This window comes from Myxocyprinus asiaticus, chromosome 10 (assembly GCF_019703515.2).
Source record: "Myxocyprinus asiaticus isolate MX2 ecotype Aquarium Trade chromosome 10, UBuf_Myxa_2, whole genome shotgun sequence".
In the NCBI taxonomy this organism is placed as follows: Eukaryota; Metazoa; Chordata; class Actinopteri; order Cypriniformes; family Catostomidae; genus Myxocyprinus; species Myxocyprinus asiaticus.
The window spans coordinates 48,939,038-48,955,746 of NC_059353.1; the positions used below are offsets into that span (position 1 = coordinate 48,939,038).

A 16,709-nucleotide genomic window follows, 5' to 3' on the forward strand; every position below is an offset into this window, starting at 1 on the left:
AGAAACAGTGACACACATCTCAGATGCACTTTTTGTTACATTATTAAAGGAATAGTTCACCCCAAAATGATCATTCTCTTATCCTTTACTCACCTTGATACAGTTTGAAATGAGGCCGTATTTTGTCCATTAGTGTTTGATCTTTTGATTTACACATTGTCTTATTGTTTTTGTATTTTCTATATTTTCCATTATTTTCTTGTTTCATTGGTGTTGCACTTTGAATCAACTTCTGTTTTTTTTTATTGTACTTATTCCATCTCAAATCCATATGACTTTCTTTTGCAGAATACAAACAAAGATATTTTGATGGAGGTACCCATGTGCACACAGTGTAAAAATCACACTGCATATGCGTCAAACGTGAGGAAGTGTAATTGAGCTTCAAATCATGATCGCACCTTGGAGACTGCAATGTCAAATGAGACATTTTGGTTAGGGCTGTCAATTGATTAAAATTTGTATTCAAATTAATTACATGATGTGCCGATTAATTAATTTTTTTTGCAATATCAGTATTTACTGTGAAAGGCCCCCAAATAAAGATAATGTAGAATATATTGGGGGGGGGGGGGTTCTCGAAACACCGAGAAAAATTAGACATCATTTACAGTGGAGCTTGCCAAATGTGGAAAATGTCGCTAAAGCAGACTACAAAAGTCGCTAAAATTGTCGCTAGTCGCTAGATGGCTCTTTTACTGCAAAGGGGGTCAAAAAGTCGTTAAATCTAGCGACAGAGTTGCTAAGTTGGCAACACTTGTTGCCTGTACAGCTGGAGTTGTGCTGACTGCCCCCTATTGCAACAAGGTTGTACATCAAGCTTGAATAGCTCCGTTAGTAGCAACATTCCTTATTACAGAATTTACGTACAGGTTGGGGGCATGATTAATTGCATTAATGTTTTTTAACCCGTTATTTTTTTATATAATTAATCGCATGAAATTAACACATTATATCGACAGCCATAATTTTGGTTTGTTCTGTTGGACTCTATTGACTTGCACTGGATATATTCACATCATATCTCAATCAAAACATCCTCATTGGTGTTCTGCAGAAGAAAAAAAAAGAAAGAAAGTCATACGAGTTTGAGACGGCATAAATGTGAATAAATAATTTTAAAATTATCATTTTTGGTCTTAAACTATTCCTTTAAAGGGGTCATGAAAAGCAATTTTTAAAAAATAATTTTACTATCTTCCCTGAGGTCCACTACAACAAAACAAATGCAACAAAACAGTCATGATTTAGTAATATATGATAATTTTCCTCCCTGTCTCTGGCCCTCTGTCTGAAACGCTCAGTTTTGGCCCAAGCGCCTCCTTAAAACTTCAACGGCCACTGTTATGATTGGCTAACATCGTGCAGCCCCTCAGATACATCCATATTTGAAACTCAGTCTGAAGAGAATGAACAAGCTCCACAACATTATAAAACTATATTTCAGGGTTTACACACAACACACATCCAACACATTGCATCCGAATATATTAAACTGTTCAACTCAAGCACAACTGTTAACACCATAAACTATCAAACAGTCATGACATTTGAAATATTCATGAATGAAACTGTTTACTTACGGTTTTGGGTTGGTTCCAAGTGTTTTTAACTGCCCCATCCTTCAATAACAGTTCCTTTGCAAAGCTTGAGTTGTATTATGACTGGTTCACAAGCAATCCACACCGATATGAGCCAAAAAAAATTAAACTAGTGTCCCTGCAGAACAAAAATGGGCTTTTCCCATTCAGTGGCCATTTTCAGACCATTGAGATTCCCTACTTTCATTGGATAGTTTAGAAATGCCCGTCCCGGTTTGAAAAAGCCCTTAGATTGGAAAACACCCATTATTGTTCCACAGAGACCTATACGTGAAAAAAACGCACATACATAGTCCAAAGCATGACGCACACCCTTAGGTGCACTGAGGAGCACATCACTGGAAACACGTCAAAACGGTCAAAGATGTCCATCTAGTGCATGTTTAGATACACCAACAATTAAAAATAGTGCAGATGTGTGAAAGAATGCATCCAGGACGAGTCCGTTCTCAAAACAGCTAGAGGCAGCAGCTAAATGACTGAAAATGGCGTCTCCTCTTCAGCATTGTAACCTGACACCGCATCTTTTAAAAGTGGCGAGATACATGACAACGGTCAAAGACCTCTGTCTAGTGCATATTTATATTCTTACACTACCCTTTGGTGTTCAGGAATAGTTAGGCCACACTAGGCCTGTCTATCATGCTCTCTCGAACTGAGCGCCAGTGGGCGGGGCCAATGGCATGATAACGCATGTTGTGGAATGTGTAAATACTTATGAGCAATGTCTTGTAATGTCATGAACACACATATTTCAAAATGAGATGTTTCCATTGGGTGGTAACTATATATATGCTCTTTTTAGGCTGGGGAGGAAGTTTTGAGTTCTGAAACTTACAGTATGTTTTTATAGTACAGTTGCCTCTTATGTCTAAATATCAAGGAAAATTTGATTCTCCATTTCATGACCCCTTTAACAACTATCCCATCCCTATCCTTCAGGTCCAGAGGAGTTGCAGAGAGAGAGGAAGAGACTGAAGAACTCTCGGTTCATCCAGGTGAAAGAGGAGCCAGTAGAGGAACCTGATGAAAAATCTTCAAACCCTGAGGTGAAACGTGAACCTACCTCACCGAAACCTCCACAGGATGTAGATTCTCTCAACTTTTTCCTGCAGAAACCTGAATCCTTCTCAAAGCTCAGCAAGATCCTAAAGGTAGCCCAGATGTCTCCTGAGTCCTCTAGTGTCTTACAGAGCCAAAACAGCAGTCTAAACCAGCACAATACATTACCCATCAGCCCCTCTGTAGTGCCCCGCCTGGACGAGTCTTGTCTGCGCTGCCCCACCTACCTCAGTGACACACAACACCTTAATAACGACCAGCTTTATAAGGTTCTGACTGAGAGGAACACTCATTGGTTCAGCCTGTTGCCTCGGTCTCCATGTGATGGGGCATCTTTGACTGAAGGTCACATGGTCCTTCAGCGTTCAGCATCGTCGTTGTCTTCACACCATATCACGAATGGCACAGGCCCCTACAGCGCAGCGGGCATCAATAACATGTCATTAGGAGGACTGCAGGTACGCTTGTGTTCTTTGATCAAAATACAGTGATTTATCAAAGCCTGATTCATTTTGGGAAAACTGTTTTTCAAGAGTGAATGAGACTGTACATTGATGAATAGTTGAAGATAGGGATAGGAATCATTAGGAATTTAAAGATTCGTTTCCCGATTCTTCTAATTCCTCTTAACGATTTTTGTTCCTTAACATTTCCATGAATGCTTATTTTAATACTTTTGAGGAAGAATTGTTTGACAATAAGGAATGCAATTCTTATTTGATTTACTGCCCTCAACAGCCCAAATGATTATATAATTTCATATTTTAACATATATTTAAGATATTTTATTAATTCATTCACTTTTATAATTTACTACTAATTACAACAAAACTCAAATGTGTATTTTTACCTACACGATTCAATGACAATTCTTGGTTAATTTCGTGTTGGACATGATAAAATGAATGACTTGCAGTTCAGTATGATTTTGATTCAGAACAAAGAACCAGCTGATAAGAGTTATTCGTTCAGGAGGTCGCGCTGTCTGTTTCGCGCTGTCTGTTTCGCGCTGTCTGTTTCGCGCTGTCTGTTTCGCGCTGTCTGTTTCGCGCTGTCTGTTTCGCGCTGTCTGTTTCGCGCTGTCTGTTTCAATCTGTGTGTTTCAATCTGTGTGTTTCAATCTGTGTGTTTCAATCTGTGTGTTTCAATCTGTGTGTTTCACGCTGTAGATTCAAAAGAACTGAATCATAAGAGTCATTTGTTTGGGATTTGGACTACATGGGTTGTGCTGTATGCTTCACGCTGTATGCTTCACGCTGTATATTCAAAAAGATCCGAATCATAAGAGTCATTTGTTTGGGATTTGGACTACACGGATTGCGCTGTATGTTTCACACTATATATTCAAAAAGAACTGAATCATAAGAGTCATTTGTTTGGGATTTGGACTACATGGGTTGTGCTGTATGTTTCATGCTGTATGTTTCACGCTGTATATTCAGAAAGAACTGAATCATAAGAGTCATTTGTTTGGGATTTGGACTACATGGGTTGTGCTGTATGTTTCACGCTGTATGTTTCACGCTGTAGATTCAAAAGAACCGAATCATAAGAGTCATTTGTTTAGGATTTGGACTACACGGGTCATGATGTGTTTCACGCTGTATATTCAAAAGATCCGAATCATAAGAGTCATTTGTTTGGGATTTGGACTACATGGATTGCGCTGTATGTTTCACACTATATATTCAAATGAACCAGCTCCTAAAAGCCATTCGTTCAGGAACCGTTTCAGAATAAGAAATAAGTTACCCCATTTTTTTTTTTTTTAATCATCTATATCAAAATATATTTTGGTAACTTCTCTCCTCTGTATTTGCAGATGAAGTCTGGTGTGCCTCTGATAGATGTGCCAGTCTGTGCTTGGTCCAATGGAAACATGACTCCAAACATGGCTCAGAACCCCTTTCCTGGGGTTGCCATGGCTCAGATTCTCAATAGAGTTTACCTGCCCACAGAGGGCATAGGAAACTTTAACCCTCACTTGCCCCAAAGGGTGACCACCAGTAAGAGTGACTCCCCAGGATCTCCAGTTGAGAAAGCCCTCTTCACACCCTCACCTGTGATTGAGGTGGCTAGAAATCAGGATTACCCTTCAGCTGAACCTATTCCTGAAGGTAAGACCTCTCGATTCATATTTAATGGACAAGAAATTTAGCTCTGTTCCCAAATGTAGTAAGCTCCCTACAGAGGTAGCATTTTGAGGCATCATAGGCATGCTTCTCATGCGAAGGCTGTTCCAAATTCTTAATTCTACTGCTTAATTATAACATCAACAAACCCGGAAATGAGAAAAAGTTTCAAAAAGATCATGGAGAGAAATGTTGATTATAAAATACATTTTAAACTTTGTAAATTCTCAACTTAAACTTAAAAGTATTGATAAAAATAGTAAAAAAAATAAATTAAAAAAATTACAATTTAAAATAAAGGTCACACCGACCTGCAAAAAAGTGAAGATTTTAGGACAGAAATATTTTTCTATAATATAATAGATATTCAGGTTGACTGTGTTCCTAAAACAACATTGTAAATGTAAAATGGACCAAGAGTAACGTAAGGAGTAACCAAAAATATATGAAATATTTTGACGTTTAAAATATTCATTTACATGTCATTCTAACTCTGTGCAAGTTTTTAAAGCCTTAGAATCATATAAAATAGGCATATATGATTTCCTCTGAGTTAAATATGAATAAATGAATTCTTAAGGTGCATGAAGCACACAAACACCTTAAAGGAGCAGTTCACCCAAAATTCTCTCATAATTTCCTCACCCTCATGCCATCCCAGATGTGTATGACTTTCTTTCTTCCGCAGAACACAAATGCAGATTTTTAAATGAATATTTCAGTTCTGTACAATGCAAGTGAATGGTGACCAAAACTTTGAAGCTCCAAAAAGCACATAAAGGCAGCATAAAAGTAATCCATAAGACTCCAGTGGTTTAATCCATGTCTTCTGAAGCGATCCAGTTTTGGTTGAGAACAGACCAAAATATAACTGCTTTTTCACTGTACAAGTTGCCATTGCAGTCTCTAGACACGATCATGATTTCAAGCTCGATTACACTTCCTAGTGATTGACGCATGCACAGAGCGCTAGATGACACTATAGGAAGTGTAACTGAGCTTGAAATCATGATTGCCAATGAGACTGCTGACAAGATTTACATTTTGGCTTCAGAAGACATGGATTAAACTGGAGTCTGGTGGATTATGTTTATGCTGCCTTTATGTGCTTTTTGGAGCTTCAAAGTTTTGGTCACCATTCACTTGCATTGTATGGACCTACAGAGCTGAAATATTCTGCTAAAAATCTTTGTTTGTGTTCTGCAGGAGAAAGAAAGTCATACACATCTGGGATGGCATGAGGGTGAGGAAATGATGAGAAGTATGACAATTTATCTGCATAATCATGAAAGCCCTAAATAGACAATTACTCGGCATACTTGTTAAATGCCCTAAAACAGACAATTAATCATCAGCCAAATTTCATAATCGTGACAACCGTAGTCCTAGGGAACAGAAAAGTTCACTAATTGAAGAACCATCATTTTGTGTGTGTGTGTTGTAGAGATGTCAACTGGCTGGTGGAAGGTGACAGACATTGAAGTGTTGCGTTCCATAGAGAAGGCGTGTCATTCCCGCGGGATCCGAGAGAGAGTCCTTCAGAAACAACTGCAGAAGCACATGGATTACATCGCTCAGATCTGCAGCAAAAACAGAGATGGTTTGCATCTCTCTAGGCAGTGTTTAAAATGTAGTGGGTGCTAAATGCAGTGCTCTTAGTTTTTGTTCTGTGTGTTGTATGTTTGTCTAGTCACAGTTATCGATGTCTCTGAGCTGGAGGAGAATCATATCTCGGAGGACACTGTCCACAGCTGGTGTGTTGAAGATGAGGCCATGGACGTTGACATCAGTGTCCTACAGAAGGTTGAGGAGCTGGAACACAAAGTCACCTCGGCCAGCCTGCAGGTCAAGGTGCAGAACATTAAACGTTTATATCCTCATGATGATCGAGGTTAAATATTTTTACTTATATACCTATATTTGTAATTCAAACATTTTAAAATATGAAAAATTCCACATGGAGAATTCAGTGAACATTATTGAGTCGCTACATTCAAAACATGGTACTCCAAGGAATTTGAAGAATACCATGGTACATGTACAAAAACTGTTTATTGCCATAGCATATTTTGGTACTTTTTGTAAGTGACAGCAAAACTAGTGTGTGGTTAGCCCATGATTTAAAGGGATAGTTCACCCCAAAAAGAAAATTCTCTAATAATTTACTCAGCCTCATTCCATCTGAGATGTGTATGACTTTCTTTCTTCTGCAAAATACTTTTGAAGATTTGTAGTGAAAGATCCAGGCTCAGCAGGTCCTTAGAATGGGAGAGGATGATGATTAGATATTTGAAGGTCCAAAAAGCACAGATAGTCAGTGTAAAAGTAATCCATCCTATCTCCAGCGGTGACATTAATGTCTTCTAAAGCAAATCAATCACTTTGTGTGCGAAAAAGAATGATATTTAAGCACTTTTTTTCCCTTCCCTTTTTTCTCCCAATTTGGAATGCCCAATTCCCAATGTGCTTTTAAGTCCTCATGGTGGCGTAGTGACTCGCCCCAGTCCGGGTGGCGGAGGATGAATCCCAGTTGCCTCCGCGTCTGAGATCGTCAATCCGTGCATCTTATCACGTGGCTTGTTGAGCGCATTGCCACGGTGACATAGCGCGTGTGGAGGCTTCACGCCATCCACCGCGGCAGCCACGCTCAACTCACCACGCGCCCCACTGAGAATGAACCACATTATAGCGACCATGAGGAGGTTATCCCATGTGACTCTACCCTCCCTAGCAACCGGGCCAATTTGGTTGCTTAGGAGACCTGGCTGGAGTCACTGAGCACACCCTGGGATTCAAACTAGTGAACTCTGAGCTACCCAGGCCCCCTATATTTAAGCACTTTTTAACTATAAAAGATCGCTTCCAGACAGGCGTTGACGAATGGCCGAATTTAGCAGAGTGCTCCTGTGATGCAAGCGCGTTTGCATGTTCCTTCGACTTATTGGTTGTGTGTCTGTCATACGTCAGTTCACGTGCCATCGCGTTTGCATCACAGGAGCACTCAGCTAAATTCGGCCATTCGTCAACGCCTGACTGGAAGCGATCTTTTATAGTTAAAAAGTGCTTAAATATCATTCTTTTTTGCACACAAAGTGATCGATTTGCTTTAGAAGACATTAATGTCACCGCTGGAGATAGGATGGATTACTTTTACACTGACTATCTGTGCTTTTTGGACCTTCAAATATCTAATCATCATCCTCTCCCATTCTAAGGACCTGCTGAGCCTGGATCTTTTACTACAAATCTTCAAAAGTATTTTGCAGAAGAAAGAAAGTCATACACATCTCAGATGGCATGAGGCTGAGTAAATTATTAGAGAATTCATTTTGGGGTGAACTATCCCTTTAAGGTTAAAATTGATAGGAATATTTAAGGGAATACTTACTCCTGTAACTGTTTACAATTTCCTTAATTTTGTTGCTTTAAAAAAATGTCAAGTGGTGTAAACATCAAGTAAAATGCTTTCCTTGCACCTTGAATACACGTGAGTGAACACAACTTAATCATTAATATCAAGAGGTTTTCTAAGCGTTGCACCACATGACCGGAGCAAAATATGCCTTTTTATAAAACTATTGAAATGTTTTGATGCAGTGCACAATGACACGCCACAACATGATATCAAAGTGTCATTTTTGTTTTCTGTTTCTCAGGGCTGGATGAAGCCAGCACTAGAGTCACAAAGTGAAGATCTGGTGTACTACGAACACAAACCTATCATGAATAACAGCAAAGCAACAGGCGATATGTCTGACAGCGGCATTGCTCGCCATGCAAACAACCCTCTGGACATCGCAGTGTCACGGCTGGCAGAACTGGAGAGGAACATCGCGAGAAGGTACCTGAAGAGCCCTTTAAGCAGCACCATTCAGATCAGACTGGATCAGGTGGGCACGGTCACAGTACCCGCCCCTGCGCCATCACCTGATAGAGCTGATGATGATGGGTAGGTCATCATCAACTCACTTCCACTCACTTCCTCTCTGCCACTCTTCATGCTTTACTTGTGCTGTTTGCTTCTGTTTTGTGTGGGATTCGGATCACTAGGGTTATGTTTTATGTTAAATAATGGTTCACCTAAAAGTAAATATTCTCTCTAATTTCATAGCTAACATTTTATGTATCCTAAATACACACAATTAAATAATATTTTCACACTTTTTGAATCATTTTTAATCAAACCGATTTTTTTCTTCTCAAACTTTTTTACTAGGCCGTCAATAATAATTATATTAATTATTATAACTTTCATTAATTACTTTTCTATACATATTTGACTGTTTAAGCCTTGTCCCAGACCCAGACTTTCAATATTAAACTAATAAAATCAAATTATGACATAATAGATTTTTCTAAACCAATCCACCATATGCAGGTGTGGCAAAAATTAATTTTGGACCTCATTCATATTGTTTATCTATTTGATTTCTGACTGGAGTGTGCTAATCTCTCTCTCTCTCTCTCTGTCAGGACTGAGGAGGATCTAGCTCCAGGTTTGAAACAGTGGCGTAAAGCTGTAAGTGCGGTGCGTAATGCGAGTCAGCTCTCTCTCTGTATACAGCAGCTGCAGAAGTCCATTGCCTGGGAGAAATCCATCATGAAAGTGGTGAGTTAAAGGAATACTTCACCCAAAGATGAAACCTTCATGTCATTCCAAACCCCAAATCTCTTCTTGCTTTTGCATGCAAGAACATGTTCTGCATGAATGCATTCTAGTTATTTCCAAAAAAGTGATGAGTGCTGTTGCTACCTCTTTGAGACTTTAGTGAAATGATCTCTGGATGTCTTTGTTCTGTATTGGTCAGTACTGTCAGATCTGCCGTAAAGGAGACAACGAGGAGCTTCTGCTGTTGTGTGATGGATGTGATAAAGGCTGCCACACCTACTGCCATAAACCCAAGATCAGCAGCATACCAGACGGAGATTGGTTCTGTCCTGCATGCATATCAAAGGTGAAGCACTTTTAGTAGTTGAGTAACGCTGCCTGTTGATAACACCAAAAATAAAGATTTTATCATTTACCTCAACAACATATTGTTGTTTTAGTTTCTTTCTCAAGTGGAACACAAAAGGAGACATTAAGCAGAATGTCCAAGCTGCTCTTTTCCATACAATAAAACTGGGTGGTGATTTATACTGCAAAGTGTCATAAGTAGTCCATATGACTAGTGCACTATATTATAAGCACCGAAATTATATATACCGAATTTTAAGTTGTTATTCACTGATAATCTTTCCCTCTGCTGTAGCTCTCAAATATAATTTGTGGTCACATATAGTCAAAACTTGCCCCGATTGTTCCCTTGATTTGTGAGTACCATTAGTGTTTGGCATCAGTCGCATACAAATATGTATTTTTGAAATCGACACAAGCACAAATGAGATTTAAGAGCTCTGGCGGAGGGGGAGATTTTTGGAGAATAACGAATAATTAAAATGTAGCTCCTTTTCTCACACAAAGCTATCGTATGACTTCAGAAGACTTGGAATATAGCACACAAGTCATGTGGACTGCTGTTTGTGTATGCTGTTCAGAGCTTAGCAGTATCAATCACAATCCACTTGCGTTGCAGCTCAGACATTCTGCCAAACATTTTATTTTGTGGTTCACAAAATAAAGTCAAAAGGTTGTCAGGGTAAGTAAATGATGTCCAAATGTTTCTTATCTGGGTGAACTATCCCTTTATGTTGCTTGATCTCTGTGGAGAGGTCAGAGTTTTCTCAGTAAACAGGTTTTGTCTCTGTGTAGGCGAGCAGTCAGTCTGTGAAGACCAAGAAGCTCTTGAACTGCTCAAGCGGCGAACTGAAGAAATCCGCTGAGGTCAAACGTAACAGAAAGCTATCTATGGCTGGAGAGAACTCGGAGAAAGATTCAGGCAGTGCCAACAGCATGCCCAAAAAAGTGACAAAGGAAATCAAAAAGAGAAAAACTGAGGAGAATCCTTCTGCAAACACAGCCAAGCTAGATAGTCCTGCATGCGTGAAGAAACCCAAAACAGCGGGAGAGGACAGTAAAGACCTGGCCATGTGCAGGTATCAAAGTGATCACAGCAAATGACCAATAATAGTAAGCTGATAGATATGTTATCAGACCTAGGTATGGTATAGTCTTTTATCAACATAAAGATCCAGTCTCCATCTTATTCTGGCCAAGAACTGCCTGTTTAGAGAGGAATAGACCATTTGATTGACATGTAAAGTGACCAATTACAGTTTGTATTGCTTCTTTTTTTATTTGGCAAACTATCTAGTTAAATGTTGCTGTTCATTACTGTTTTCAGTTGAGTTATCGATGGACCTATCACAGTGTACATGATCAGCCACAACATTAAAACCACCTGCCTAATATCGTGTAGGTCCCCCTTGTGCTGCCAAAACAGCTCTGACCCGTCGACGCATGGTCTCCACAAGACCTCTGAAGGTGTCCTGTGGTATCTGGCACCAAGACGTTAGCAGCAGATCCTTTAAGTCCTGTAAGATGAGAGGTGGGGCCTCCATGGATCGGACTTGTTGGTCTAGCACATCCCATAGATGCTCAATCGGATTGAGATCTGGGGAATTTGGAGGCCAGGGCAACACCTTGAACTCTTTGTCATGTTCCTCAAACCATTCCTGAACAATTTTTTCAGTGTGGCAGGGCGAATTATCCTGCTGAAAGAGGCCACTGCCATCAGGGAATACCGTTGCCATGAAGGGGTGTACCTGGTCTGCAACAATCTTTAGGTACGTGGTACGTGTCAAAGCATCCACATGAATGCCAGGACCCAAGGTTTCCCAGCAGAACATTGTCTGGAGCATCACACTGTCTCCACCGGCCTGACTTCTTTCCATAGTGCATCCTGCTGCCATCTCTTCCCCAGGTAAATGACGCACATGCACCCGGCTGTCCACATGAGCTAAAAGAAAAAGTGATTGATCAGACCAGGCCAACTTCTTCCATTGCTCCATGGTCCAGTTCTGATGCTCACGTGCCCATTGTAGGCACTTTCGGCGGTGGACAGGGGTCAGCATGGGCACTCTGACTGGTTTGCGGCTACGCAGCCCCATATGCAGCAAGCTGTGATGCACTGTGTGTTCTGACACCTATCATAGCCAGCATTAAGTTTTTCAGCAATTTGTGCTACAGTAGCTCTTCTGTGGGATCAGACCAGACGGGCTAGCCTTTGCTCCCTACACACATCAGTGATCCTTGGGATCCTATGACCCTGTTGCCGGTTCACTGGTTGTCCTTCCTTGGACCACTTTTGGTAGGTACTAACCACTGCACACCGGGAACATCCCACAAGATCTGCCGTTTTGGAGATGCTCTGACCCAGTCGTCTAGCCATCACAATTTGGCTCTGGTCAAAGTCGCTCAGATTCTTACGCTTGTCCATTTTCCTGCTTCCAACACATGAAATTCAAGAACTGACTATTCACTTGCTGCCTAATATATCCCACCCTTTGACAGGTGCCATGGTAACGAGATAGCATATGTTTTTTACTTCACCTGTCAGTGGTTTTAATGTTGTGGCTGATCAGTGTATATACAATATGAAGTGAATAGTTTTCAAAGAAAATTTTATGTGAAAAATCACAAAATTAAAGCATTTAATCTATAATAACCTTGTCACGACCAGTCGTAGTTGGTTAGTTTTCTTTTTATGCTCTCTAAAAAAATGCATGTTAATTTCATAACAAAATTCCATCTAATTGAATGAGTAATCTTTTACAAACTGAAATAAAAAAAAATAAGTAAATTTAGTTACACAATTCAGTTTGATGGAATTTTAAAAATAGGCTAAAATATTTTTTTGATGTGCTGTTTAGAGTTATCTGAAATGGATGGTATGAAAATAATAAACGCATGAAAAAGCTCATTTAAAATATGGAGCAACAGTTTCACATTAGGGGAACAACTTGGTGATCAGACTTTGTCCATTCAAAAGTAATAAATACAGATTATTTCACTAATAAATCTCCAAAAGGTGGAATATACAGTTCTGCTCATGAATATCTTGTTTACTTGCTACTAAGTGCCTCCAACAAAACTCTGATTATTTTTCAAAGATTTGATTTCACTAACCTGGCAAACTTTGGCGATTCCAGTAATTAGTTCTTCCTCAAAAGTGTCTATAATATCAGATTTATGTCTTTTAAACAAACGGATGAACACGCGTGCACTCTCAGAAATTGGGTTGCAGTCGGGCAATCTGATTGGAGCTCATACCAGTGTGCGATATGCATCAGCTGCAAAGTGATTTGCTGAATTTGTTTGTTATATGTTAATATGAATCAGATATAATTGATTGGTCTCTTCTGGCTCATCAGACTGCTCTTGGGTGAGTTGGAACGTCATCAGGACTCTTGGCCGTTTCTGACACCTGTCAATCCTAAATCTGTCCCTGGATACCGCAAGATCATCAAAAAGCCCATGGACCTCTCTACTATCAGAGATAAACTCTCCAACAGCCAGTGGGTAACAATAACATGAAACAGAACTAGCTTATAGTGTTAAAGGAGTAGTTCTTCCAAAAACATTCTCTCTAGGGATGTGCAGGACCACTAATTTCACTGACGTTTAAACGGAAATTTTAAAATACTTTCAACAGCCAAATCTGATGCTAAATTGTGCTGAAAAAGGGGCATTTATCTGCGATGTGCTTGACTTGCATTATCATCATTGTAGGCAACATTATATATAGAACATGACATGCATTTTGCATTAGCCTATGATCTAATATGACTGTTCGGTTAACAACATTAAAAAATAACACGATAGCTAGGATTGAAAAAAATAGTCCTGTGAGAGATGTACAATAAACTTAATGTATTGTTCTAAACATGACGTGCACACAGAATAAAAGGGTTTAACCAGTTGCAATCGCCACATCGTTGAAAATGGCCTTCTTGATCAGCAGTTTAAAAATAGTTTGCATACCTAGCCTAAAATAGTCATTTTCTAGGCTACTTACCCAAAAGCATGCATTTTTGTGGGCCTGGGTAGCTCAGCGAGTAAAGACGCTGACTATCATCCCTGGAGTCGTGAGTTCGAATCCAGGGTGTGCTGAGTGACTCCAGCCAGGTCTCCTAAGCAACCAAATTGGCCCGGTTGCTAGGGAGGGTTGAGTCATATGGGGTAACCTCCTCGTGGTCGCTATAATGTGGTTCTTGCTCTAATCTAATTAAAATGATAACTTTAGACACATTTTTAAACGGTGGATATGATAAAATAAAGTTCATTTAACAACATTAGATCAAATCCATTCAAACTAATTATTTCTGGTTGAAAAAAATGTAATTGCATGGAAAAGTTTTTTTCAACTTAAGTGTACATGGAATTAAAGTTATTAAATATTTCTTATGTTGGCAGGAGAGCAAAAACACTCTTTTGTTTTCTGTAAATCTGAATTTACTTTTCTTATTGCAGGTATCTGAATCTTGAGACATTCATTATCGATGTGAACTTGGTGTTTGATAACTGTGAAAAATTCAACGAGGACAATTCAGACATTGGACGAGCAGGACACACCATGAGAAGGTTTTTCCAGAGGAGATGGACCGAGATGTTAAAGCAGAACTCCTCAAAACTTGGTCCCGGCACATGAGAGCGGTTTCTGGTTCTCATTACAGATGTGTAACACGCTTGCACGCTTTAAGGTTTAGACAGTGACCCACGATATCCAATAAACCAGCATTAGACACTGAAAGCACCTCATTTACTTGATATTTCATACCAGGTTTGACACGTTGAACAATGTTTACTCGAACAATTCAAGAACATTTGGGAAAATATCCTTACACTACCTGTAAATATGTTTGTTTTTGATGTTATTTTTTTTTAAATAAACATTAATATTATAGCAAATGTACCGTATTTAATTTATTGTTCATTATTTATGATTTAAATGGTTTTCATTTTCCATGAAAAGATGCAAAAATAGACAAACTGCTTTAAAGATCTCAATGAATGCCAATAAAAAAACTAAATTGTTTACAAGTTCTGAGCTCTTGGGGCAACAGAAGATCCATTATATGGTTATAAGTAATCTGTTTTGAATACAGTGAGGCCATCTTTACAAATATAATATAATGTTTAATATTGCTGTACTTCCTCAACCTGAATTCCACTCAAATCCTGCTCTGATGCACATGTGTTTGCTAAGGAAAGCATTACAAGTACTATTGCTTGCTCTTGGGGTTAATGATTTGAAACAAACCCTTAACCAGTTAAACTGTGGTGCACAACTTGTCCTGCACCGTTTGTGCAACAGACATGAATTATACCTCAAATCGTGGAACTTATTGGTTGCGCTGTTACTTTTCTAAGTGATTGGGCTCACAAATTTTCAACTGGTGCACAATAAAATGGCAAAATAAATCCAATTGACAGATTGAAGGAGGGATCCGAGCCATATCTAGGGACCAGAATAAAAAACTGTCACGTAGTTTTTATTTATTCTAATTAGTGAAAGTATTCAGTCTTCATATGCATCGGTCAGACACGACGTCTTCTCTAGATTACTGCAGTGTTTGTTTTTTATGGTCAGAATATTTGAAGTTATCTTTTGTAAAGATGTTGCAATGCTCTGTTTTGTAGGATTTTTATTTTTCTCTAGTATGTCACAAATAAAATGATTTAAACAGTCTGGCTAGTATGTTAATGTTGCATTTTGTTCATGCCTTTCAGGGGTGTAAAATACTTGATTCAGTCACTTTGGATAAAAGCGTCTGCTAAATGAATAAATGTAAAAGTACTTGGGTTTTGTCTACACTGAAAAAAATATTTTGTGGTGAAGTAAATATAGCAGAAAAGATTAAGTAATTTCTACATTGAAGAAGCTAGTTTAAGCATGAACTTGAAAATATTAAGTAAATACTACATTTGTTTTTAATTCAAACGTTAAAATAAATGCTTTGGCTAATTAGTAAAAATTATTTCTGATTATTCGTTATTTTTACAATGTGTCATTAAAGTCGAAAATCTTGTCTCATTTATTCGCTAATTTCAGTGGTACATAAAATAAGTACATTGTTTGAATAATTAATGAGCTTGCATGGTTTCACTGATTGCAAGTTTTACAACCTTTTTATTGTTACGTTTGGATGCAACTTCATTTTGTAAAATCTGAAGTTCATTTTCTACTAAATTACCAGATTATGATCAAAAGAATTATTGGTTAATTGTTACATCATAGTGTTTCCCTGTGGAAAGCGTCCATGTGGCGCATTATTTAACGAGTTAATAATGAAAGTTCGAAATGTGGAACGTTCTAGAAAAATTTTCATTTAAAGCTTTAAGTAGCATGTACATCAGACTTTTAAGTAAAAGTTTCTGAAATGTTATGTTTACTCTCTCACTTTAATCAATATTATGTCATGAAATTAAGTCATTTTACTCAATTTTATACCATTAGAATTTGCAAACCAAAAAAACTTGCAAAACCCAAAACTTGTACTACTCCGACCTTTAAGTAACGTTTTGACATGCCTTAATTTAACCCTCCTGTTCTGTTTGTGGTCTCAGAAACTCAAATGACACTTAATAAACACACAACATTTAAGTGTCAGGTTGATGACTTAATCTTACAAGAAATTATTTTAAACTACAATTTTTCTACAGTGTGTTTAGCTGAGGTTGAACTGACCCCAAACAGAAGCAACATCACTAGATACCAGTGACACTTCTGACAAGTACATGCCTAATTCATGCTACTATTATGCATTACAGCTTCAGTAATATCTGTAGATTAGATCAGATGAACGTTTGAAATATATATGAAGGGAAAATAAAGAGGTTAATTTTGAAATTACTGTTATTTTGTTCTGCACATCAAACAGAAAGATGGAAAAGTCAATCTCATTGGAGTGTGTGGTTAAAGTCAATATATATTGTATTTGCACTGCTGCTTTCTTTCTGTATTCCTCTCTA

General features: G+C 38.5%; 1 protein-coding gene across 1 annotated transcript in view; it reads left to right on the forward strand.

The window, feature by feature from the left end:
* The window catches only part of LOC127447535 (bromodomain adjacent to zinc finger domain protein 2B), a 93,294-nt gene extending 77,874 nt beyond the window's left edge, over nucleotides 1-15,420 (forward strand). Inside the window, exons 28-37 of the mRNA XM_051709484.1 lie at nucleotides 2,544-3,121; nucleotides 4,486-4,780; nucleotides 6,240-6,395; nucleotides 6,486-6,646; nucleotides 8,452-8,744; nucleotides 9,269-9,404; nucleotides 9,604-9,750; nucleotides 10,548-10,831; nucleotides 13,109-13,252; nucleotides 14,208-15,420. Coding sequence (XP_051565444.1) covers nucleotides 2,544-3,121; nucleotides 4,486-4,780; nucleotides 6,240-6,395; nucleotides 6,486-6,646; nucleotides 8,452-8,744; nucleotides 9,269-9,404; nucleotides 9,604-9,750; nucleotides 10,548-10,831; nucleotides 13,109-13,252; nucleotides 14,208-14,385 — 2,372 coding nt within the window. The 3' untranslated portion in view covers nucleotides 14,386-15,420. The remainder of the gene's footprint in view (nucleotides 1-2,543; nucleotides 3,122-4,485; nucleotides 4,781-6,239; nucleotides 6,396-6,485; nucleotides 6,647-8,451; nucleotides 8,745-9,268; nucleotides 9,405-9,603; nucleotides 9,751-10,547; nucleotides 10,832-13,108; nucleotides 13,253-14,207) is intronic.
* Nucleotides 15,421-16,709: the final 1,289 nt, after the last annotated feature.